This window comes from Armigeres subalbatus, chromosome 2 (genome assembly GCF_024139115.2).
Source record: "Armigeres subalbatus isolate Guangzhou_Male chromosome 2, GZ_Asu_2, whole genome shotgun sequence".
Lineage (NCBI taxonomy): Eukaryota > Metazoa > Arthropoda > Insecta > Diptera > Culicidae > Armigeres > Armigeres subalbatus.
The window spans coordinates 342,692,964-342,719,472 of record NC_085140.1 but is presented as its reverse complement, the minus strand read 5'-3'; the positions used below and the strand labels follow the sequence as shown (position 1 = coordinate 342,719,472).

Genomic DNA, 26,509 nt, shown 5'->3' with positions numbered 1-26,509 from the left:
ATACCCCCCTCCCCTTTTCTAAACAGCAATCTTAACTCCCCAATCTTAACTTAGCATCCCTAACCCCCATCGTCGTTTCCTTAAGATAAACAATGTGTGTTCCAAATTTGGTTGAAACCGACCAAGGGGTTCAGAAGGTACACTGAGTTGATCGATACCTTAGCAATGCCCCTCCCCCTATACCCTCCCTCTTATCCAAAGAGCATCCCTAACCCCCCTATCGTCGTCTCCTTAGGATAAAGAATATGTGTTCCAAATTTGGTTGAAATCGGCCAAGGGGTTCAGAAGGAACACTGAGTTGATTGATAACTAAGCAATACCCCTCCCCACCACACCCTCCCCCTTTTCCAAAGAGCATTCCTGACCCCCATCATCGTCTCCCTAAGATAAAAAATGTGTGTTCCAAATTTGGTTGAAATCGGCCAAGGGGTTCAGTAGGTACAGTGAGCTGATTGATAACTAAGCAATAGCCCTCCCCACCACACCCTCCCCCTATTCCAACCAGCATCCCTAACCCCCATCGTCGTCTCCTTAAGATAAAGATTGTGTGTTCCAAATTTGGTTGGAATCGGCCAAGGGGTTCAGAAGTTATGCTGGAACATACATACAAACATACATACAAACATACAAACATTGAGTTTTATATATATAGATAGATAGATAGATAGATAGATAGATTCTAAGAAGTATACAGACCTTATTCTTGTCATCGATTTTTTTATCCAATGGGAGATGCGGTTCTTCGACTAATTTGAAACATTTTTCTTTTTCATACCACAGAAGGTCAGCATCTCCATCCAATTATTTTGGTAAAACGTCCTATCGTTGTGGTATGTCCTAATGTTGCGGTAGTGTTAAAATAGTCGATTCTGGATATAATAGCATTAAAAACAATTGTGGATACGGTAAAACTCTTCGAATCAACGACTAGAACAGCTTTTGTTTGACAAAATTCCGTTCCAAATGATGAAAAATCAACATTTTTCATTAAAAATTCGAATCCTTTGAGCCTATTATTGCGGTAGTGCTAAGGTCCTATTGTTGTGGTATAGATCTCCATAAGAATTACATGCAATACCGCAACAATAGGACTGACCTTCAAAAAATATCGCAACGATAGGCAACTGCATCCTATTATTGCGGTACTTTGTTTTTATTGTGATAAAAACAAAGCAACATAAGTTCAGCACAATTGACGTGGTATTTACGAAACTATAGTTAACAAGCATCGTATTCAACTATTGCAATGTAGAAAAAGACCAACTAAAAAAAATTTTTTTTTAAATCAATTTTGTTTTGACACGGTGCTTAACCCCTCCATGATAGGTCGTTTTACCCTACTGGCATTCTTTTCCAAACATACTTATACATTTTGACTAATGCAGCTTACCCCATTAAACTTCTTTTCAAAACAGTTTCAAGACAAGGAATACACATTGAGAACAATCTAATAGCCTAATTAGATTACTCCATTTATTTTCCACGTTAACACGTTATAAAGATCGTAATCTAAATAGGGGTCTCCAGTAGCCTTGCGAGCAAAGGCTTAGGATTGCCAATCCGGAGATGGCGAGTTCGATTCTCGGTCCGGTCTAGGATGTTTTCGGGTGGGAAACATTCTCGACTTCCTGGTAAAGTGACCAGACGTCCCGGATTGTGCGGGACAGTCCCGGATTCAGCCTACCTGTCCCGCATTGCCAAGTGTCCCGGAAAACGTCCCGCATTCCATGATAAATCCATAAAGTAATAAAATCTATGGAATCATTAGGTAATGGTATGTGTAGAAAATCTGTAAAAGACCGAACTATTCAGAAGAAAAAGTAAGAACTTAAGTAATCCAGAAAGTTTACTGAACTTGGAGAAAAAAGCTTTGAATGTTTTGAGGATTCAAATAATTTCTGTAATTTTAAATGGGGCGAGCGGAATAATTCATTTTTTGAAATCTCTTCACTCCCGCCTCTAAAAACTAGACTGGAGAAAAATCCGTGGATCAGATGACCAGGCTATCTTAACTATTAAAGATCCCCAGCCTTTTTAAAAAATCAACAATAGTTGAGTTGAATTATTAGTGAACTAGCCTAGGGCTAAAAACCTCACTAGTAAACATAAACAAAAATTTTAGGTCAGCTCCAGAATCTAGGAAAAAATTGGACATCAGAAACTGTGTAAAATCTGGGGTATTCTGACATCTGCAAAGATCTAAAAATCTTCATAATCAAGAAAATCCTTGAAACAATGTGTCAACCAACGACGGTCGTTCAGTTGGACACTTACATAAGACAATGAACAACGGACAACACTCAGACCAATGAAGATTTTTTTGTTTATCAAAGACTTTCCACGGCTAAAGCGGAAAACGAACTCTGAACTCATAATACTTTTGGGAATTTGTTTCTATAAAATCGAGCGATTAGCATCATACTGGATGTCGTAAGTTGATGGGAAGAAAATCTAATTCACGATTTGATATGCTTTCAAAATATATAATGCATATGGTATCCCGGATTGGCCCAAGAAAAATCTGGTCACTTCACTCCCTGGGCATAGTGTATCCATTGTACTTGCCACACAAGATACATAATTATGCTTTCAATTAATAACTGAGGAAATGCTAATTGAATACTAAGTTGAAAAACAGGCCAAGTTCCAGTTGGAATGTAGAGCAATTGAAGAAGAATCTAAAGTCAGAGAGCGTTTGTAGCGTCTGTTTTCTTAACCTGTAACATGAACATTTTACGACGCTTGCAACAACCATTTGTATCAGCCGTGCCTCTTACTTCCTTACTTACAATCCGCCTATCCGTTGTAACATAGTAAGCAAAGCAAACCCACATTTCAAAGGCGACTTACCCACATACAACGCCTTGGACGGGTATTTTGTTTACAGTGGGAAAACATGCTCTCTCACGTCTCCGACCATTCTCTCATATTTTCCTTTGTAGGCTATAGTTTTCAGATTGGAACGGAGCCATCCAGCATGTGGATTTCCACTGTCGGTTGGTCACGTTCCCAAAACAGGTTGTAAGCTGAGCCCCCATCCATTGCGTATTGGTAGTGGTAGGATGCTTTCTCCCAGGCAACGGATGGAAAGCGCGCGCCCTCGAAGTTTCCCACCTGAGGACGCCAACCGGTACGATGCGATGTAGGCAATAAGGCATGTGCGAATTCCACCATCCAGTTTAGTGTGGGTTGCGGGTTGATTTGAGAATTTGAGGGATAACAAGTGTGCGGTCTTAGAAACGCAACGGGGCTCCGGCCGAGGTCGATGACGACGATGACGATGTCGTTCCGGACGACGACGGTTAGTCGATAGGTGCCACCGCTGAGGTTTCACTTACGACGGTTTAGACAGCTTTGAGACGTGGAGTCGAACGGTTTGAAAGTTTTGCGGTTCTTGGACTTGGGGAAGATTTTGGACTTTGCCAATTGAATTGAGATATGGCTCTCGGGTAGTTTGTTTTCTTGAGCAGTTGTTGAGCGAAAGAGACGGAGTCCGGTGAACTGGAATACGAAGCAGTAGTGTCATTCCATTCGAGCCTCTGGAAATTCCCAAATCTCAGCCATGTAAAGTGTTGCGAAGAACAGGTTACTACAGAGAGCAAGAAGGTGCCGTGAATTACATAAGGACGGTTCTCCATTGACTAGAGCCCGAGTGGGGTGGAAAGTCCCCTTCGGCAGGTGTCTTGGAACAGTCAGAAAAGAAACATAATAATCGTAAACTCGCTACACCAGCCATACGGAGAGTGACCGAAAGGAGTTCAAGTAGAGCAAAAGTGTGTTAATTAGATGTTCTCGCCTGCCATGAAAATTCACCAGTGGCTATTTCAGTAGAGATTGTGCACGAGTTAGGTCGTGGTTGCGCGGTTGCTCCGCGACCCTCTCCAAGAAAATAAAAAAAGTTGAAGAATGAACCCGTTTTGCAATCAGTAGTTTAGCGGAAAATTGATTTTTTGTGCGAAATCCCGTGTAAATAGTGCTGTAGATAATTTATTCAAAAGTGCCCGTAGTTAAGCATAGTTTTGTGAGACAGATCTCGCATGTAGCTAACGAAAAGAAGCAAAGCTGGATCCAGTTTCTAGCAGACCCCTTCAAGGATATTGCGATAGCATTGATTTTTGTGAAGTCATTTAGTATTGTGGGAGAGCAGAAAGCTGAGAGTCGTTTTTACTGTGGGGACGAATAGTGAAAGTGTAAAGAAACCCTATTTAAACAGAGTTTGTTTAAATGAATTGATGTTCATCGAACAAGTGAAATCCAGTCGAAAAGTTAAAATCATGAAAGAAAACATTTTGGGCTTTTTATATCGATGGTAAAAATCGGTGAACAAATATAATGTTCTACACAGTCAAAGCAAGTGATAAGGAAATTGTGCCTTAGAGTCACGCAAGTTGGATTAGTTGTCCAAGTGAATCAGCATGGATAAATCGAAAAAGCCTCCGACGACGGCCGGAGGTGGAGCGGCCGGTGGGGCCCCAGGACCCGGAGGCGGAAAGAAAGGTGGACCTGGAGCAGGAGCAAGTGGCGGCGGCAAGGGACCGCCCAAAAAGCCCAGTGATAGTGACGCACCGGGAGCCGGGCCAAAGGCGGAAGGAGATCCCAGTGGACCGAGTGCCACCAAGGATGAAACTTCCGCCGCGGCAAACGGCGACAAAAAATCGGATAAGGCTGACCCTGAGCAACCATCGCAGCCGAAGCCTGGCAGTGCCGGGGCGACGGTCCGCGACGGTGCCCAGAAAGTTCTTACCCTGGCCATGAAGAGCGAATGGGCTCCCGTTGAAGCTGTGCTGAAAGGCTTGGAGAAGGCGGTGGCCGCCGGAGGAGAAGAAGCCAACACAACCCCGCTCGCCGGGGTGATGGATCTGGTAAGTTGGATTCGTCGTGTTCGGTTTTAGTGGCGGAAAATAGGGTCACAGTTGTGTCTGTTTTTGGATCCATACTAAAGAGCTGCTTAGCAATTTAATGATTTGTTCGTGAATGCGAGCTTGCTTCAGCGCTCGGAACAGAGTGAGGATTTCTGCTAATGAAATCCGAAAACTTTCGGATAAAAATAGAAGGGAAAAGTAACTAAATTATCAGACTCAAAATAAAAATAAACGTAAGCCTTTCAGATTAAACTCCAATTAAGCTTAAAAATAGAATTCCAAATTCATGCCAAATACATGTCTCTTATATTATCTCATTTTTACTTTTTTACTATCCAAATTTTCAGCTCGTGATTGGTTTATCTCGCATAATTATTTGGAAGTTTGAACTAAAATGAGACATGTTCAGTATATGATATATAGTTGATTTGTGCATAGCTCACAGACAAGCTGCTTGAGCGTCATAAACTTTACAATAAACGCAATGAAAATTCTTTGTTAGATATTGGTTTCCGGAGCAACATTAATATTAACCGGCGCTTTCAACCTGCGTTTCAAAAACTTAAATTCGGTATAAGTAATGTAAGTTTTTAATTTAGTGGCGAATTTCCATACGGAATTGTGAACTCGTTTTCGAGTTTCATCAAAATGTTTAAACACTTATTTCGAATTATGAGCATCCAACATTTAATTCTGAACTTGTAAGATAGCACAAATTAACAAACTTTTTCATGAGGCGATTAGCTCGTAGTTACTAAAACCGTCTAACAAACTTTCAAAATTGTTCAATTTCGCTTTAAAGTGAAACCAATGTATCTATTACACTTTAACTTTCATTTACTCAGTAACTGAATAAAATTATATGGCCGCCTCTTTTTTTAAAGGTAATTTTATGTATTTAATTTACGTAATAACGGGAAGCTTTCGAAGTAAATTGAGTAAAACTTTCTTGGGAATGAAAGAGTTAACAATACTATTTTACTCAGTTACTGAGTAGCAATGGGAAAATAGTAGATATGTTATTGTCTTTCTTGGTCATGTTCAATACTAGGAGCAGACATACCGTTGTAAATGCGCTGTAAGCGTACGCGTACAGCACTGTAAGTGTACAGAGCATGGTGACAGACATGAATTTTGTTCTTACCTGAGAGAAGAAAAGCGAAGCTGCTGGGTAAATTTCATTCAAGTATCGCAAATATAATTCACTGCTGAAAAAAATCGAAGCATGGTATGAATTATGGCTGTGCCGAACTTCGATGGGGCCAGCGAAAAAAAAGGTTTCGCATCTTAATCTGCTGATGGAAATATCATTGATGGAATATAATCCTTTTTTGTAAAGCCAAAATTACTTTCTATTTGTCAAATGAGAGACAGTTGCGGAAATGTGAAAACAAGAAAACTATCACTTATTAATACAATTTCGATCAGCTAACCGATGCTTCCTAAAATGGCCTATTGCTTGATTATTTATTATTATTAACCAATCATCGTCAAACTCTTTCAAAGTTATTTATGCAAAATGAAATAATTTAGTCGATATTCATTTCATATTCAATTTAGTTTATATTCATTTACACTAAATCTTTTCTGAAAATGAATAATGATATGAATCACCTTGAATCGTTGATATACGTTGTAACGGTCTGCTACTTTCCGCTCAATTTCATATTTCAAAGTAAAATATAATAATAATAAAATATATATAATTGTTTTAAGAACCATTTGTAATTAAGCTAGATGCACTAAAATAATTCACGGATTTTTGATAGATGGCCAACAAAATGCATAATAGAAGTCAACTGTGAAAGTCGTCTAAAACTGGTAAAAATATATTAGTAACCGCCAAAACGATGACCAAGGATTTAAAGACTTCTGAAATTGTCGTCATTTCCAATCTAAAAAATCGTAGAGTAGAAGTTAGTCCGGTGATCTCAGTTTTTATAAAGTTATAATTCAAGGTGAACATATTTGACATTTAAAATATATCTTATAATTTCATACAAAATTTCAATTTTTTTTGTTTGCATGATTGAAGCCAAATACTTAGAATATGTACTACAAAGTATGTGGAGTGTGTTTAAGTGATGCACGTGCATCATAATTGTTATTTTTGCGATATTATTCATAACTCGGAGTTTGTAGCTCAAATAAAATTGAAACAAACTCAAGAATGTTAATCAAACGATATTGTAACTAGTTTGTAACTAGCCAATTTTATAATATAAATTTAATAATAAATAATATTTGAAATTAACAATAGCGTCGGCCATGTCCTTACAAAAAATTGTAGTGATAAAAAAACGTTTATATAGTAGTAGTCCATTGAAATGCTGACTTCAATCTGACATCTCATATAAATTTTAGTCCACCGAAAATGCTAGTTTTTATCATAATTCACTATATAAATCAAATAGCGATCCGACGGATATAAGTTGACTAAATATGCTACAAATTTCGGATTCTTATATAATGGATTTTGATAGAGACAAACTTTCTTGTGGTCGGTGTGATTAAGAGTAAAGGTCTGTGCAGTGCACAATGTTCGCTGACATTATGGAAAAAAACGAACGCAAGGCATGGAACCATTGTTTTAGAAAATGGTAACGGAAATCTGCATTCTGCACATTGGTCAAGCGAGTATGGGTTAACTACACTCGACTCACTTAAACCAAATCCCTTTGCACTAGTCGGTCTCCTAGCACTCAAACTATATTTCAGGCAACAATGATTGATCCATGAGCACTATGTGCATCTCGCACTACGAGTGATAGTGTGGCCAAGTGGAAGCTGGAAGACCATTTGCGGCATGCCACCTCTGACACTCGATAGCAGTCAACCTACTGGTGCTCGCTGCAGGTCATCGCACTCCAGTTCTCCATGCACTACTTTCATTATTATAACTTTGAAAAGATGGAAGAATCATACATCAAACTAAAGAGGGAAGCAAAGCAGATCGGACTAGTGATTAAGACGTTGAAGACGAAGTAGGCTCAAGAGAAGGCAACGGCTATTCGACAAAATCAAGGTGACGATATCAGCAGACAAATTCGAAGACGCAACGGGGCAGGAAAGGGTACGTACGAAATCTGGACAATGCTTGTGGAGGACCAACGCGCACTTGGAGTAAAAAGGTTCTCTACAACGATCCGACAGGCACAAGAAGGTGAGGTGTGCAGCGATCAAGGTGGATCGATCAGGTGGAAGACTATTTACGGACCCTCCGTAGACTGCGTGACTGGTAACGTAAAGCAGTGGACGGAGACGACTGTTATGTACCGCAGAGGCCACTCCGGCCTAAGGCTTACTTACTTTACTTATGGATCCTGTACACCTCCGGTGGTGCAAAGGGCCGACTTGAAAGATCTCCATCCTGAGCGTTGCCCGGCTATCGCTTTAACCTGTTGCCAGGTTAGATTTCGGACGACTTCTTTTATTTCTTTATTGAGGCTTCGCCGCCATGAGTCTCTGGGTCTGTCTCTCCTGCGATGTCCCGCTGGGTTCCAGTCTAATGCTTGTTTACAGATTTCGTTTCCGCCCTTACGTAGAGTGTGGCCGACCCAGCCCCACTTCCGATCCCGAATTTCTGTTGCTATCGGTCTCTGCTTGGCTAAAGCATTTGATGAGTTTGATTGCCTTACGTAAGCGGTCGCGTGTACTCAGACGACTAATGACGGTGGAAGACCGACAGTTGATTACAATTAATTGCATATTATTCGGCAACTCGGCCATACTGCGGCTTGACTGTGGATATACAACAGTAAAGCACATGTGGAGATTGGACAAATCAAGCATCCGAAAGATATTCAATTTGCAAAAAAGAGAGCTAACCGCGGCACAGTGGTTCCCCCATAGGTCATAAATCCAAAAATATGACTTTATCGAAATTAAACAAGTGATCCCTTAACTGCTACTTTATGGTATACTATATAAGATGCAATCGTCATTTTTATAGAATTTGAGCTAATATGCTCTGTATAAGGCTTCGAATTTGAGATAGTCCAGGTAAATAAACTATACGTGAAAATGTTGGCATACCTCATGAAACTTATGTTTTAGCCTTGAATACCCTCTTGAAATATCCTGTGAGTAAATATTTACACTGTAATCTGTCATCTACATGCTATTTTAGCTGCGACCGTCCGCAACCAAACAAATGGTCAACGAACAACTCTACTGTGTTTGATGAACGGATTCACAATTTTTTTCTGAATTTTATTATTATCATCCACCAAGAAAATATGTTTCCCCTTCAGATCCCCTCCAGAAACATTCCCTGAGTAAATATTTACATTATTATCTATCATATAAAGGCTATTTCAGCTGCGACAATCTGCGACCAAGCAAATGCTAAACAAATTAGTTTACTATGTTTCTTCGATGGAAACACAATTTTCTTCTAAATTTTGTTATCTTCATCCTCCAAGAAAGTATGTTTCCCCTTCAAATCCCCTCCAGGAACATCCCCTAAGTAAATATTTACACTATAATATGTCACCTAAAGGCTGTTTCAGCTGCAACCATTTGCGACCAAGCAAATGGTAAACAAACAACTTTACTATGTTTCTTAGACGGAAACACAATTTTCTTCTAAATTTTGTTATCTTCATCCTCCAAAAAAATATGTTTCCCCTTCAAATCCCCTCCAGAAACATCCTGTGAGTAAATATTTGCACTCTAATCTGTCATCTAAAAGCTATTTCAGCTGCGACCATCTTCTTCTTATTGGCATTACATCCCCACACTGGGACAGAGCCGCCTCGCAGCTTAGTGTTCATTAAGCACTTTCACAGTTATTAACTGCAAGGTTTCTAAGCCAGGTTACCATTTTTGCATCCGTATATCATGAGGCTAACACGATGATACTTTTATGCCCAGGGAAGTCGAGATAATTTCCAATCCGAAAATTGCCTAGACCGGCATCGGGAATCGAACCCAGCCACCCTCAGCATGGTCTTGCTTTGTAGCCGCGCGTCTTACCGCACGGCTAAGGAGGGCTGCGACCATCTGCAACCAAGAAAATGGTAAACAAATAGCTTTACTATGTTTCTTCGACGGAAACACAATTTTCTACTCAATTTCGTTATCTTCATCCCCTAAGAAAGTATGTTTCCCCTTCAAATCCCCTCCAGAAACATCCTCTGAGTAAATATTTACACTCCTATCTTTCATCTAAAGGCTATTTCAGCTGCAACCGTCTACGACAAAGCTGAGGGTAAACAAATAACAAATTAATTAAACAATTATGTTTGATGAACAGATATATTTTCTGCTCAATTTAGTCGTGTATCGTTTTAATTACTTTTTGAATATCCTTTAAGTATAATCATATTTCTGGCTGCTGCCTAAATGGGATTTCAGTTACCACAGTCTGCGACTGAGCTTGGAAATAAATGAACGATTATAAAAAAATACCAAAATTGATGAACACGAGTATTATGTTTTCTTGATCATGTCAACTTTATGAGACTGAAAATCATGTTTCTCCCCGAATTCCATTCTCATACATTTCTGAGAAGATATTTCAATATTTCAAAAGCTATCTGTGTGCAGATTATTAAATAATATATCGTGGATTATAGATAATTTATGCGAAAAAATATTATATTTAGCTTAAAATTGATATATTAAACTTTTTAGCCTTTCTCATATACTAAGTAGGTTATACGTTTGTTCCAAAAACGAACTGTTATAGGATGCCCGGAGATCCATAGTATTAGATACCAGATGATATATGTCTGTGGGTGTGTATGTGTGTGTATGTATGTGCGCAAAAAACTCACTTATTATTAAGGTACTTATACTTAACCGATTTGCTTGGAAATTGCAAGTTGCATTCGACGTGGAATCATATCCTTTTGTTTTCTAATAAAAATTGTCCAGATCGCACAATGGGTCTAAAAGTTATGGCAAAAATACTATTTTTGCATATGCACTAGAAAGGCAGAAACACCGCTAGGTGGATTAATCAGATTTATTTTCGTTTACTACTTTCACAATAACAAGGATCTTTCCACCCACGCATCTTCCTCAAGAATGTGATTTGAACGTTGTTTGTTGGGTTTTTGCAAATAATACTGAAATCGGCTCCGTAAAGTATGATAATGACTGAGCCTACCAAATAATTAAAAAATGGGCTGTTGAACCCGAAAAATAATAAAAGTACACCATTTTACCGTATAATTTCCGTAGTTTATATTTATGACCGCCCTTCTATGGGAATGGAACCACTGTGCGCGGTGGAGGTTGGTACTCGGATTCTGATGGCTTTTCCGCAAACGTGACCTTTAAGTGGTTTTGTTGTGTAGGGGTTATCACGCCTATCTAGAGATTAGGAGGTTGAGGGTTCGAGTCCCTCCAAGACACGTGGATTCTTTTTCGCAAATTTCATATCAATTTGTCCATTTCGAAACATATGCACAGCCAAGATATTTAACAAAAAAAAGGAAGCGAATGTTGCCCTTCAAATCGTACTATTTGTTGGCGGTCAGTTAAATACAATCCAATCCACATAAGGAGTCTCATCTCATTTCCCAATTTCTCAAGCTTGAAAATCATCATAGGAATATCAAGTCTATCAAATGCTTTGCTGAAGTCTGTGTAAAGCGCCTCAACATGACTACCTTTGTCCATAGCATTCAATGAGTATTTTACAAATTCTAAAAGATTGGTAGTAGTTGATCATCCTTTAAAGATTTATTTTATGATTTATTCATTTTTTTTTATTCTATGATTTATTTGGTTGAACATTTCTATTGATGATTGATTCAAAGAGTTTAGGAATTACATTAGATAATGGCCACACCACGATAATTTCTAAAATCAGATTTTTTTCCTGATTTAAGAATGGGTATTTTTTTTTTTTTTCTGTTCGGGTGTTCCACTGCGACCAGTTATTAGATCTATTGTAGCGTTACCCGTATCCTTAGTGTTTAAGTGCATGTCGAATTACTCCATTACTATTGATAAGCAATGCAGTATCGGTTTTGATACAGTTGTTGTTTTGTTTTCTCAAGAGCACCATGACAAGGTCCCGCTATTTAGACCCTTCACAGAGAGCAATCCCATTGAAGGCGCGCCCCTTATCAATAGGAAACCATTCCTTTCTTGAGAAAACAGAACAGTAATACTGGTTTTGGCCATGCATCGGAGCCCTAGTCTTGTCTTAATTCTAGAATATCACCAGTAAAGCTACAAACCCGAGATTTAGCTCTGTCTACATGACTATTTCAAGCAAGAGAATTTGTTCAGAAATAAGAACTTCCGTGTGTTCCTCTCACTGCCATTGTTCACCCGTTCAAGAAGAGTTAGTACGTATTTAAACCCTAACTCGATTTTTCCAGCAGTCAGTTCAGCCTAGGGACGGGTACCGAGGTTTTTTAACTAATTGCTTGAAAAGTTGTTTCCGCTGCATACAGTTTAGCCTCAAACGAGAGGAATTCGAGTCTTTCCACTGTCTGCAAGGTAACATTAATTATGTTTTATTTCTGAGACTGCTGTTGGTAGCGGGGACTAAATACGATGAATCCTTAATTACCGCAACTTATTGCCCTAGCTAGGGCTCTGTTTGGTAGATCTTACACCGCAACACACTACGTCAAAGTGATCTACCGTGTTACGGGAAAAGAATGGGTATTAGAAAAGACTTCCATTGTTTTGGAAAGCTACTAGTTTCTAAAGATTGTTTGAATAACCAAAATAAAGGTGTAGTAAATTCGCTTTTCAAATTTTTCAGAAACTTTAGTGGAATTCCATCTGGTCCGTAACTTTTTGAGGCTTCCAAATTCTGTAAGGCTGCCAAAATCTCAGTTACATTTTTTGGTTAACACCAACACTGCTTAATAGTCAGGAAAATTTGAATAATATTCATAATCACGATCATTTTCAGAATATTCGGTATATGTCTCTTGAGGAAAGGTTGCAAAAAGAGTACAAATTTCATCAGCATTATCTCCTGATTTTTCTTCTAAAGTCATTTTCGATTGGAATTGACATAATTAAAAAAGTTTTTTGAACATGATTTGATTTCATTTTCGGTTTTAGTATTATACTCCGTAAGAGCAGAAGACATGGCTAAACTAAGTTGATCGCAAATATTCAAATAGTTTTCTAAATTTTCTTGACTCGTGTAATGTTTATAAATTTTGTGAGGCTTTTGATTTCGGTTTTTCAATTTTTTATTTGTTTGTTGAACCATACCGGGATTTTTGAGCTATAATTACGACGTTTCCTCATGAGTGGTACTTCATTCCGAACAATGTCTAATAAAATTGCATAAAAGTCTGCTACAGCATATTCAATGTCAGGTTGATTTTGTAAACGATTTCAATTCAATTTTTTTAACGTTGTCAAAACTTGCATTTTTATAATCGAGAATATTTTCGATATAATAGCCGTAAGGATTATTGTTTCGATGCAGAAATACGGAATATTCAATTGCTGTGTGGAATGCTTCATTTTTCCATAAAGGCGATAGAGACTCATTTACCCAGAAATCATCGAGAGTGTTTGTGAGTAAAAAGTCCGAATTACAATTTTGTCGATTTTTAATATGATTAATTTGATTCAGACCTAAACGACTAGACCAGTTTTTTTTTTAAATTAATTGTTTTCAATTTCACCGACAACTGTTAGTAAATTACTTTCATTCTCAGAATCTGTTTTTACCCACAGTTATCAGTGATAACTTAATTTGTTTTCATCAAGTTACTTCAGGAATAAAATACTGGTATCATCTCTGTTATGTTGGCTGTTAATTCAACCAAAATGATAACAGGTTCAGTTATCAAAATGTTAGATAACCGGAAAATATAATTTGTTATCAATTAGTTATTCATCTTTGCTCGGGTAGTTATACAAAATGTATCGCAGGCGTAACTACAAACCCTACAAACGCCATTAAATTGATTTAGCCACTTTGTTGGAAAACAGACCAGATTTCAATAGTACCGTAGCGTCACGAAGCTACTCTCTGCGTTTCAGCTGAAAGATCTCATTTTTATACCAAATCGGATTCTATCACGCCATGGAAAATGTTTGTGACGGTGACGTGCGGGTTTATTTCCGTGTAAGACTTTTCTAGCGCAGACTACATCGTTGAAGTCGTTCTAAAATAAGCTCTCGGTTTTTGCATACTAATAAGTTTATGAGTCGTTTCCTGTCACCAGACTGCCATTTTCACAATGATTATCGTCAATTATGGAATGATACTGACCTTTTACCCACCGTTTTCATACATTTATTATTGGCCACGTATTTTCGGTGTTTGTGGGTCAACACTACACGAATGATTTTCTGTGCACCAGTCACCACAGAGGACATTCAACGCAGCCGCACCCCAATGCACTTGGAAATTTCTTGAGTATAATAAAATTTCGCTTGCTATTGGCATTATAAAAAATGCCTCCGTCATTCACAATCATACAATCTACATACAATTCGCATTGGACGTTGCCATTTGGGTGAAATAGGAGGTCCGCATTTCGTACCAGCAACATTTTCTTCAAGTACCTTGAAGTGAGCTTGAGCAATTCATTGAGAGGAAAAATGACTGCAAAGAACTCACGACCAAGGAAATGGACAAGTTTCACGCCACCCTGGAAAACGGTTTGAGTAATAAATTTCTTTGTTTGACTCTATTTAATTACCAACTTGATTGTGATTGCTGATTCTTGCTCTTGGCTGTTTTCTGGTTTATCAGTTTTGCCAATCTATACATCCACAAGTGTTTTCTGTATGGTCTCATATATTTTAATGGGAAACCTGGCCAGCTCGGTCATTTGTGATTGCGTGGAACAACCAGTTGGTTGTTATCTGCAATTGGCAGACATTCATCAGATTTTTTTGTATTTAACTGTATTTTTTTACATTGGTCAAATGTTAGATTGTTCGAACTATGAATTAATTTAATTATTAAATAACTTTCTTTCCAAGTAATTTAATATTTAACAATAATTTTAAGAGTATAGAATGGTTTGAAAACAAAAAAAGCTTCTTTTTGTTTTTTGATTTAGTTTGTCATACATCCATGTAGTTTGCTAATTTGGATGAATATAATTTATTCCTCAAGCATTTTCCCCACCTTACTATTCTGTAAATCTTAATTACCTAAGAAAATCCACAGAACTCACTGCGATAAGCGAGACGTCCTTGGAACGGGTTTACAGGCGCACAATTCCCCTACCGATATATACCGATGACGACGACCTGTGGAAGCCGCAGGCAAGGTTGGTCGTTCTATTGGTTGGTACGGCGATCATTCCATTAGTCGTTACTGAGTGACTGTTTTAGGAGTGCGGTTTTTCACTTACCAAGAAACCATTTAGCTTCGAGTGTGGCATGGGTGACTGATGAGGTATCGAGTAAAGTAATGCGTGTTAAGCTCAGCACTAATGAAGGAGAAGGGTAGTATTTTTTGCTAAATTAAGCAAGCTTGCAATTTGTTTGAGTATGAAGAATTGCGTTAGTGGCAAAAGTTGTAAAATGCTATGCTCGATTGTGTTCCTTGATGTTAAACATTCTGATGGTTGAGCTGGATAAATAAAATAAGTAATAAATCATAACGGCTTTCAAACATCCTTATAAAGCATTGGTACAATTTTTAGTGCCAAACGTGTTAATCTTAACACTGTGGAGCATTGTAGCATATACCAAGACGTGTACTGTTTCTTCGACGTATTGATTATCAATTAGTACTCCCATCGGCTTAGCTTCCCTCTTTAGTCTAATGTAGGCCTTTCCCTATCTTCTCTGTGAGTCAAATCTCGACTTTCTTGCTCATATATGCTTAAACGAAGCATTTGTCATTTGATTGATCCACCCTAATTTTGAACTAATTTGGATGTAATTTAGCTTTGCCACTTGCAGCTTGAAGCTCGTAGGAAACGTACTATAAGATACTATAATTTTTGTAAAATACGTTGTGCAATAGACTATTCGAGCTCCAAAAATATAGGTATAAATAAGTGGTTAACTTTGGAAATTTAGAAAAAAAAAGATAGTAATTCTCACACAAACCTGTCGTGTGCACAGTCAAATTGCAATCAATTAAAAATTTGAAAATTTGGGGCGACTATTTTAATACCAAAATTGCTTAGTAGTAAAGTCACATTTAAATCACTCTAATGAACAATGTGCAAAGATTTGTAATATTTATGTAGATTTCCAAAGGTTTACATTCAACTTATCAAATCCTCTCACGCGACTATTTATCTAAACATGTTCAGAAAATTACAAAATTAAACTCGCAACCCATCAAATTCTAACAGCAGCGTTCTAGGTCCTGCAGTCACCAATCCGTGGCAACACGCTACAATCCGCACCATACCATCATCGAAAATACCCGCTCTTCTAGCAGAGATTTTCTTCCAGCTGAAGCAAAGTAGCACACTCTTAGCATGGTTTGTCCACTGAGTTGGCAAAAATTGTGTCAGTCTTTGGCAAGGAAATAAAATATGATAATTACTACTTTAAACACACGGGGAAAACCGCCCGAATTCCGTGAGTCGCGTGATAGCTCGCGTCCAAGCTCATGCCAACAGTTCAAAAGGCCGCAATTGATTGCACCTCAGTGGAGCGTTTCTAAAACCAGAAACAGTTCACGCAAAGTTTTCGAAAGCCTATCGCGACGACCTCGGATCCATCGTGGCAATTAATTTAGGTACGCTAGCCGTTACGAGTTGCGGCGTCTCAATTCCGATGACCACTTCCGTTGGCGGGTCCGACTGTGCCCCCTCGGGTGGGAGATTATTTTCGTTCATCGGAAAAACCACGGCACTCAACATGTGTGCGTGCTACCGAGTGGAAAAAAATTAAAACCTTCGTGAGTCGACGTCTTGCCAACAGTTGAATTTATGTGTAAATGGAAAAGAAACCATCCTATGCGGGCATAAATCCTGCAGGTCAGCTCCCTTGGCGAGTGGCAGGCAACCGTTCGTTAGAGGCCTTTGTCCTTCGGTCGTAGTGGCTTCTTTTGCCGGTGACGATTTGCGGCCCAGGCGTATGTGCGATAATAATTAAACTAAATTTATTTGAAGCAGTTGAGGCGAGGTCCCTATGTACAGAAATATCCGTACAAATACGTACTTGTGGGTTGCATAAGTTTGCAGCACCACGATTCCATGATGTTATGCAATCAACCATATTCGCGTTGCAAAATGTCTCCACATCATCCGTCGACTGTGAGCTAACATTGGCACTTGGTCACCCCTTGTATGAATATCCTTGCCCTAATGCGGCTTTCCTACAAATGACGGGAGCTAGTGTCTGAAAATGTGTTCTGTGTAGGTATGGAAAAGCAAAGAAAAGGGACTCAGAAAAACTTCCACGTTGGGGCAGTGCAAGGAAACCTGTCCGCCAAATGATTTGCAATGCAGAATGGACGACGGTCAATGGACTTGAGTGTGTGATGGACGGAAATGGGTCTCGATGGTGGCTTGGGTTCACTAAAGTGACAAAGTGACGATGTACTTCCACGCTGAAAACAATGTGATAGACTGGTTTACGTTTTGAATACTGCAAAACCCAGATCACCAACAGCATTGGCGCTGAAAAAATATAACAGCAACAATGCTGTCATTATACTGTGTAAAAATCCGTTCAGCTGATTATCAATAATAAATTTACATCGTAAAAGAAACTAGCTGAACCCGGAGAATCGCATTTCATTAAAAATTGAATAATAGATAAATAATAAAGTACTCACTGCATAAAAGTTGTATCAGATGAAAACGCTCCTGAATTCCAGCGTGTAAAACTCATAGAGAGGCATTCCACGGGGGCATGTCAGTCGATCCTGAGCGACCATTTCGAAAATATTTGAAACTCTGCACAGTTTTTCAATTTCATCTAAATCGTCATTTTTCGATATCAAATCTTCATATTGAGTCACGACTAACTTTTCAAAAGGGTGTATGTGAAAATGGTTCAAAAATATTTAAAAAGCTGCACAGCAAAAACGGAATGTTCGATTGTTATGATTTTTTCAGCAAAGTTAGACAACTAAATGGTGATTCTTAAGAAAATGTGCACAGTAAAAAAAATTTTTTGCCTTTAAAAATATCATTTTGTCACAAAACTCAAATATCTCAAAACCCTATACTTTTCGAACGTAATTTTTTTTTAGGGAAAACGGTCCATTATATTAGCTATCTACCATAAAAATTTGGTGATGGTAAACTAATAAACAAAATAGTTATGACATTTCAAACATTTCACAATTTTCACATTTAGTAAAAAAATTTTTTTTTCTGTGTAAGTTATTTCGAGAATTGCAGTTTGATGCAGATTTTATTGTTAAGGGACGTGATTTAAACAAGTTGTTTTCATGATATTTTGATTGAATTATTCATAGCATCTATAAGAAACTTAGACACGATCCAGTGTTGTGATCAAAAGTATTGATAGTGTCATAATTTTCATTGCACGTGACTGGCGAAAAATTCTTTTAATAGTGTTGAAACCTGTTGATAATAACGTTGATAGAAACATATCAGAAATGTTATTTTTAAGACAAAAGCTGCAAAATCAAAGATTTATATACACGTGTACGTCTATAGTTTACCTGCAAAAAATATACCTCTTAGAGAATAGACTTTATGATCGGGAGGAAACAGGTATCTTCAACAACAACAAATGCATGATAGGTACATACCATGACAATGCTCACGAAAAAGCAAAAAATTACTACTACTAAGGTTGTTAAAGATCTTATAGTAATTTTTCTTCAGTCAAGCAAATGACACCAAACTAGTCAGTAAAAACTTAAAAGTGATTTTGTTTATTGAAATATTACGAACAACATGAGTAGCCGCTTTCTCAACTGTTGTAGGCCGTTTGATGGAAAAAAGTGTTCAAAAGAGTTACGAAATCTCACCGAAAGCACCATAGATAAACTGAAAGCGACTGGTTATGCTCCAATGTCCACATTGATTACAAATTTACGCATTTGCACGTCCTGCCGTCTAAACGTTGACAAAAGAGCAATCTGTATATCATCGGTTGAGCAGAGCGCAGGAAGTTCGAAAACGACAGCAACTGAGGAATTGCCAGATGTATCGACAACAACTGAGGAATTACCAGAAGTATTAAGTGCTGAGAGCCTTGCCACCGTACCATCAGCAAAATCTGTTTCCAACAAATCAATCGGAAGATGAGTGTATCCAAAAGGTCAACATCGAACGCTTTAACGAGGGCATAGCTGGGATAAAAGTGACCTGATTAAATGGAGTAAGATGGACTACGTTTATTACCCGGAGAAAAAATACCGTGAAATAAACGAAGCTGTACGAAGAAACCTCTTCAAATTAGGACCTGATGATGTGGAAAATACAGACTGCGATGAGGTAATTATAAATATGAAGGAAAGGTTCTCGAATGCAGCCACGACAAGGAAAGAAAAATTATTGATTTTGTCGATGCTGCCAAGTTCGTGGTCTATTCAGGATGCCATTGATGAGTTCAAAACCAATAGAAATACAGTAAAAGAGGCAAAACAATTGAAGAATAACTGTCTTTCAACCAAAAATACTAGGTCTAGTACTGCATTAACAGATGAGACAAAAGAAATAGTAGTTCAATATTTTGAAGATGATGAAGTAAGTCGAGCTATGCCTGGTCAAAAAGATTATGTATCAGTAAAAAGATGGAAAGCGTCAAGCAATCCAAAAACGATTAATGATGACGACTTTGAAAGAAGCGTACACACGCTTCAAGGAAATTCACGATAATATTAAAATAGGTTTTCCTCATTTGCAAGCCTTCGGCCAAGGCAATGTAAGCTTCTTTCCAATTCAGGGAACACATAATGTGTGTGTGCACAACCCATGAGAATATTAATCTTATTTTACATAGTTTGAAAAGAATCAATTTAACAAAGGATATTAAAATGTTAACTGGTAGTCTTTTGTGTGAAAATACAACATCAAATTGCTATCTACGATCTTGTTCGGATTGTCCAGATTCTTCATCATTGGAAAATACTTTATTCGCTGAGTTTGAAGAAAAATATATTGATCAGTTATCATTTGAGCAATGGGTGACCACGGATAGGTGTGACATAGAAACTATTGTAAAACCTGTAGATGAGTTTGTGTCATATTTTTGCTTGAAATTAGAAAGTTTAATCCCTCACGATTTCATTAAAACAGAACAATCCAGCTTTTTAAAAAATACGAAAAATACATTACAAAATGGTGAATTTTTAGTCATTTGTGATTTTTCTGAAAATTACAGCTTTGTATTGCAAGATGAAGTGCAGTCCCATCACTGGAACGTACAACAAGCTACAATTCATCCATTCGTTATTTATTTTAATGGAAGTACGCAAATTGAACACTTAAGTTTTATTATAATTTCCGAAGATTTAAGACACGATTCAGTATCCGTAAACTTGTTCATTGAAAAATGATTAACTTTTTACGCGTTGATAAGCATAAAGAAGTCAAAAAGATATATTTCATGTCTGATGGAGCAGCGTCGCAGTACAAAAATCGTAAGAATTTTTCGAGCCTATGTCAATTTAAATCAATGTACGGAATTGATGCAGAATGGCATTTTTGCTACATCACATGGCAAAGGTCCTTGTGATGCTATTGGAGGAACAATAAAGCGCATGGCCACAAGAGCAAGTTTAGCCAAAGAACGTGAGCATCCAATTAAAACTGCGAAAGAACTTTTGATTGGGCAAATCGTAGAAAAGAAAAAGATTTAACCAAATTATCATTTTGTTTTACTACTACTGAAGAGTACGAAATAAAGGCTTCAGAGCTCAGCGAGCAATTTAATAACGCGAAAACGATCCAAGGAACCCAAAAATTTCACTGTTTAATTCCATTGTCGGAAAATAAAATTAAAGCAAAACTATACTCAAACTGTGCTGATAATAATTTAAAAGTGTTCGAAATTTTAAAAATTTGAATAAAAATAAATAAAGAATAAGTATTAATAAACTGTTTTCATGATATCATAACCCATACCAAAATTCAAACCCAAAACTCTTAGAGTTTCTATAACAACATTGTGTAACTGCCACATTTAATTTAATACTTAGGATAATATTAATTCATTTTTATTTATTTAAACATATAATATTTATACATATAATATACATAATATCGATGAATACATAAATATGGAATATCATACAAACAACTTGTTTAACTCACGCAAGGCCCTTAACAATAAAATCAGCATCAAACTGCGATTCTTGAAAAAAAACAATACACGGAAATTTTTTTTTGTTTACTATATGTGAAAATTGTGAAATGTTTGAAATGTCATAACTTTTTTGTTTATTAGTTTATCATCACCAAATTTTTATGGTAGATAGCTAATATAATGGACCGTTTACGTTCGAAAAAAGATAGGGTTTTGAGATATTTGAGTTTTTGTGACAAAAATGATATTTTTAAAGGCAAAAAATTTTTTTTTTACTGTGCACATTTTCTTAAGAATCACCATTTAGTTGTCTAACTTTGCTGAAAAAATCATAACAATCGAACATTCCGTTTTTGCTGTGCAGCTTTTTAAATATGTTTGAACCATTTTCACATACACCCTTTTGAAAAGTTAGTCGTGACTCAATATGAAGATTTGATATCGAAAAATGACGATTTAGATGAAATTGAAAAACTGTGCAAAGTTTCAACTCAATAGAAAATCATGAATTAAAAATTTTCTTAAATTTTGATGCTGTTGCTTGGAATCGCTCTAGAGCGATTTTTGAGATCGAATTCCTATTTTTATTGGAGGATGTCAACATTTTGCGCTTGATGGTATTGAAGACGACCGGAAATATTGTTCATGTAGAGATTTTGGCTATCACAGTCTAATAAAACCATTAAACGATTAGTGTTTTACTCTGCCCGACGTTTCGACCATTGGATGTGGTCATTATCAAGGGAAAGAATTGGTCAAGGACGAAAAGGATTAACCAATTTTTTCTCTTGTGTGGTCTAATTGGCATTCATGAAAATATCTCTAGAAACACATAAGAAGTAAGAACACCTAAATTTTTACATGAAGTTTCACAAAATTCTTTGTTTTTCAAAGATCCTCGTATTTTTTTCGGATTTTGAATTTACAAAAGTTTTAATGAGCGGAGACGAGCCAGCCTAGGACTGAAAGTCTCCTTAATAAAGACACACAAAAAAGTTTTAATGAAAAAAAAAACTCCACATGCGGAGAGCCGGGTGTAACAGGGGTACGATTTTCAACAGATCCAGTTAATTTATTTGTTTCGCGGATGACATGGACATTTTCGGCCAAACATTTGCAAAGGTGGTAGAACTGTACACCCGCCTGAAACGTGAAGCATCAAGAGTTGGACTGGTAGTTAATGCGTCAAAGACAAAGTACATGCTTGTGGGCGGAATAGAGCACGACAGGGCCCGCCTGGGAAGCAGTGTTACGATAGACGGGGATACCTTCGAGGTGGTCAAGCAATTCGTCTACCTCGGATCCTTGCTTACGACTGATAACAATGTTAGTCGTGAAATACGAAGGCGCATCATCTGTGGAAGTCGGGCCTACTACGGGCTCCAGAAGAAACTGCGGTCAAAAAAGATTCGCCACCGCACCAAATGTGTCATGTACAAGACGCTAATAAGACCTCTACGGACATGAAACATGGACAATGCTCGAGGAGAACTTGCAAGCACTCGGAGTATTCGAGAGACGGATGATAAGGCGGTGTTTAAGAAGACGGTGTGTGGCGGCGAAGAATAAACCACGAGCTCGCTCAGCTCTACGGCGAACCCAGTATCCAGAAGGTAGCTAAAGCCGGAAGGGTACGATGGGCAGGGCATGTTGCAACATATTTTTAACTCAAGCATGTACTATTAGTATTCATGAAAATCCTGAGTTTCCAAATAATTCTTTGCAGAAGAGAAAATGATATGTTAACATAACTGGAACGAGATATAAACAAGATCCACGTTATTACTTTAAAGCGTCCACAATGTAAGTTGGACTGAAAGTCAATAAAGATTTTGTATAGTCTGATATAACGATCCTTGCAAGTTCGCATCCTCGAAGTTATCCTGAGTAACCTATATAGCAAGAAGGATTTGTAGAATGCCGGAAGTAATTCTGGACTTCTCTTGAAAGTTAATGCAGATTAATCACATCAATTAATAATCACGGTAATAAAGTTTAAAAAAAATCACATGTCACACATCACACATAAATGCTGCCAACACCTGAACCACATGGTATGATAAAAGACTTCGTTCTTGCTCATTTGTCATTAGAGTGTACAGTTTTTTTTTCGCACAGCTGTGTGAAATGAGTTAAAATACATCTTCAGCACAGGTAGGGGAAGAGGCCCCAAAACGCCCCCGAGGCAAAACGCCTTTTGGATATTCCCTTATATTTACCGTATTTGAGATGGCCGTAACAAAACTAGGCCTAAAATTATGTAGGCGAAAAAAGTGTCTAAATAATAGAAAGGGAAGTAGGAAAAATCGAAATTTTCTACATTTTGATGTAGCATCTAACATTTCGGCCAGGCAAAACGCCCTTCTGGGACTACGCGTCTCCACGCACTGTTCATACCAGAATGCTGATTTGCCGACGCGTGGTCCGTTGTTCCTTAGGAGCTGCAAGCTAAAAGGCGTTTGGCTCATGAGTTTTCCGGCAGCAAAATATCATCACTTTTTTTGAAATATGAATATTATTAATATGATGTAGGTATTCAACAATTTTTAAATTAAGAAAATTATTTTGAGCTTTTTAGTGGAATGTCTTCACTTGTCATAAGACGAGTTTGTACAATCCCATTGAATTCCACCACTTTATTGTATCTTGACAGATACGTATTTCGACCTCAACAGTAATGCCGTCTTCAGTGTCTCGTACTTGACTCGAGTCGAGTCATTTCAAGTATAAAAAAAAAATTAGTCTTTGTGAATGCTTTTTTTTTCGGTTTTCCGAACAAAATTGCCTCCCTACTCACCCGATTTGGATTGAATTTATCATTCGGTATGGTCCATCAACAGCCATCAAAATACTGAACATATTATCGAGACATTTGAAATCATGTCACAATCGTCAAAAATGTGTGAAAAGTATCTGTATAGAAACGTGCGGCAATCGTGATTTTTTTTCCAACACGATCGAAGGCGTACAACTCAGGATACAGAGGTCATTGTTAATGTACCTAAATGAGATTTCTCAACATTGCTCAGATCCAGAATGTTCGAGTGAGTAAGTGATGAAAGAAAACCGATTCACGCTGTAAAGAAAACTACTTGAAACTTGAGTTAAAATAAGTACATTTCTATACAATTGTCGCGTTTACAATGAGACTTATATAAAAGCAAAATTTCTAGAAGAACTTTTGTCGGATTTTTCCGTCGTAATTCTATGAAGAAGTTTCGAAGATATTCCTGAGGCAATCTCCCGAGAAGCTCCTGAGTGAATTCCCGGAGCAATTCCGTGGGGAGTCTGGGGAGGAGTTTCTGTGTAAATTCCTGGACAATTCTCGGAAGAATCTGAAATAATTTTCGGTAGAATTCTGAAAATACCTGATAAAATTTCCGAAAGAATCCTTGGGGAATTTTTATTGAGAGATTTTGATAGAATTTTTGGGGTGGCATTCCAAAGAAAAATCAGGAGGAATTTATAAAGAATTGTTTGAAACATTCCTAGAGAAAATCCTGAAGGGTTTCATTAAGAATGAATATCTGAATGTATTGCTGGAAAAAATCTTAAAGCAAACCCCAAAGGAATTCTTGAAGGACATCTGGAGAAATTAATGGATTAGTTTTGGAAGAAGTTTCGGAGTTATTAACGGAAGAAATGATGGAGATTTTTTTTTTGGAAATTCATGAATTAATAACTTGACCAATTATCCCGAGAATATATGAATCAAATATTCTTTATATTATCTTGTCATAAGACGAGTTTGTACAATCCCATTTAATTAAGTGGTGGAATTACTCTCGTCTTATGACAAGTGAAGACATTCCAATAAAAGCTCAAAATATTTTTTTTAACTTTATTATAACTATATTATATTCTGTTAGAAAATGCATTGCTTTGAGATCCAACTTCACCATAAATCAGAGACGGTTCATGAATGTATTAATATCGTTATTGCAATTACAGTCCCATCCCGATTTTGGCAACACCCGTTTTTATCTACTCCCGATTTTGGCAACACCCGATTTTGGCAACAACCCCGAAAATATTTTTTTATTCTTAGAGCTAAAACCTTTTTAGAGCTAAAACCTTTTTATTAATATGTAATAGGACAAACAAGACCAAAAGCGAATGTCATTAAGGTTTATATGCGTATTATGGGCTCTGTACGAATAGTGGGCACTTTCACTGAATTAATGAACCACCACTCGTATTACCGCTCATTGCAAACAATGTCTATTGAAAATTTTCTGCTCTTTTAATTCACGTTTTCCATGTCACACTACCCTAATCTAACCAGCCCACCGTAGAATGTCATATTTTTAGCATCTCACTGATCTTTTTTCACTTTCTGTGAAAACAATTAGAAAGATTCTATGGTGTGCTGCAGTGGAAGTCGAACCTTAACAATAATATCCGTGGGATGCGCTTACTCTAGCAACACCATTGCGCTATGTGCATGTAGGCATTAGGTAACATTGACCACACGTCCCGAATTATGCGTGACAGTCCCGGGTTCAGCCTTCTTGCCTCACATTGCCTTCTTCTTCTTCTTGGCATTACATCCCCACACTGGGACAGAGCCACCTCGCAGCTTAGTGTTCATTAAGCACTTCCACAGTTATTAACTGCGAGGTTTCTAAGCCAAGTTACCATTTTTGCATTCGTATATCATGAGGCTAACACGATGATACTTTTATTCCCAGGGAAGTCGAGACAATTTCCAATCAGAAAATTGCCTAGACCGGCATTGAGAATCTGAGAATGGTAGAGGAAGTGGGACATTCGACTAAGAGCAGGTGGCTCCTTGGCCTAGTCCCAAGGGTGTCAGTATAGATTAGCAGACCTCATAGAAAGCTAAACTTTGACTTGACCCAGTATTTAACAGGGCACGAATGCTTCAGGTGGTACCTTCGCAGGTTCGAAAATATGGCTCTTCCCTTATATCCGCAATGTTCAGACTTAACAGAAACGGCTGAGCAGATCCTGGTCACAAGTCCTCGTTTCGAGGCGCAAATGAGTGCGATATTGAAGGTATGTGGAATGGACACAACCAGTGATAACATCATCGAAAGAATGTGCCAGAACGCAGAACTGTGGAGTGGAGTGCTGTCGCAAAAGTGCCTACCAGGAGATCCGAGAGCCTTAAACAAGGTTCGCACATGGAGCAGCAGCAGGCTGCCATTGCAGAAAGCGGACCACGAGCGTCAGAGTAAGGCGCCTTTGAAGATAGATGTCGATAATGAACGGAAACGCTTGCGCCAGCTACCAACAACTGTTATCAGCTTGCGATGAGGGCGTGGCCGCAGAACGTGACGTTACAGCCGGTTACATAGAAGGTCACATAGTCGGCTGAACTTCTCTTCAGAGATCCGCCGTCGGAGACTATCCGATTCGTTCGCGATTGCGACCGAGGTAGGAGCTGAATGGCTCAAAGGTATATATACCAAACGGGCGATTGTTAGATTTTGAAACAATTCTGTATAAGAATCTACCAAAACCTGTATAAT

The 26,509-nt window shown here is 37.8% G+C and overlaps 1 protein-coding gene across 3 annotated transcripts in view; it reads left to right on the top strand.

Annotated features, from left to right (window-relative positions):
- Positions 1-3,476: 3,476 nt before the first annotated feature.
- Positions 3,477-26,509, top strand: part of LOC134212860 (serine/threonine-protein phosphatase 6 regulatory ankyrin repeat subunit B-like) — a 224,217-nt gene continuing 201,184 nt past the window's right edge. For 2 of the 3 annotated variants that reach the window (XM_062691107.1, XM_062691106.1), the window contains exon 1: positions 3,479-4,862. In XM_062691107.1, coding sequence (XP_062547091.1) covers positions 4,416-4,862 — 447 coding nt within the window. In that variant the 5' untranslated portion in view covers positions 3,479-4,415. Of the gene's footprint in view, positions 4,863-26,509 lie in introns of all 3 variants that reach the window. The other variant, XM_062691111.1, reaches the window with a different exon arrangement.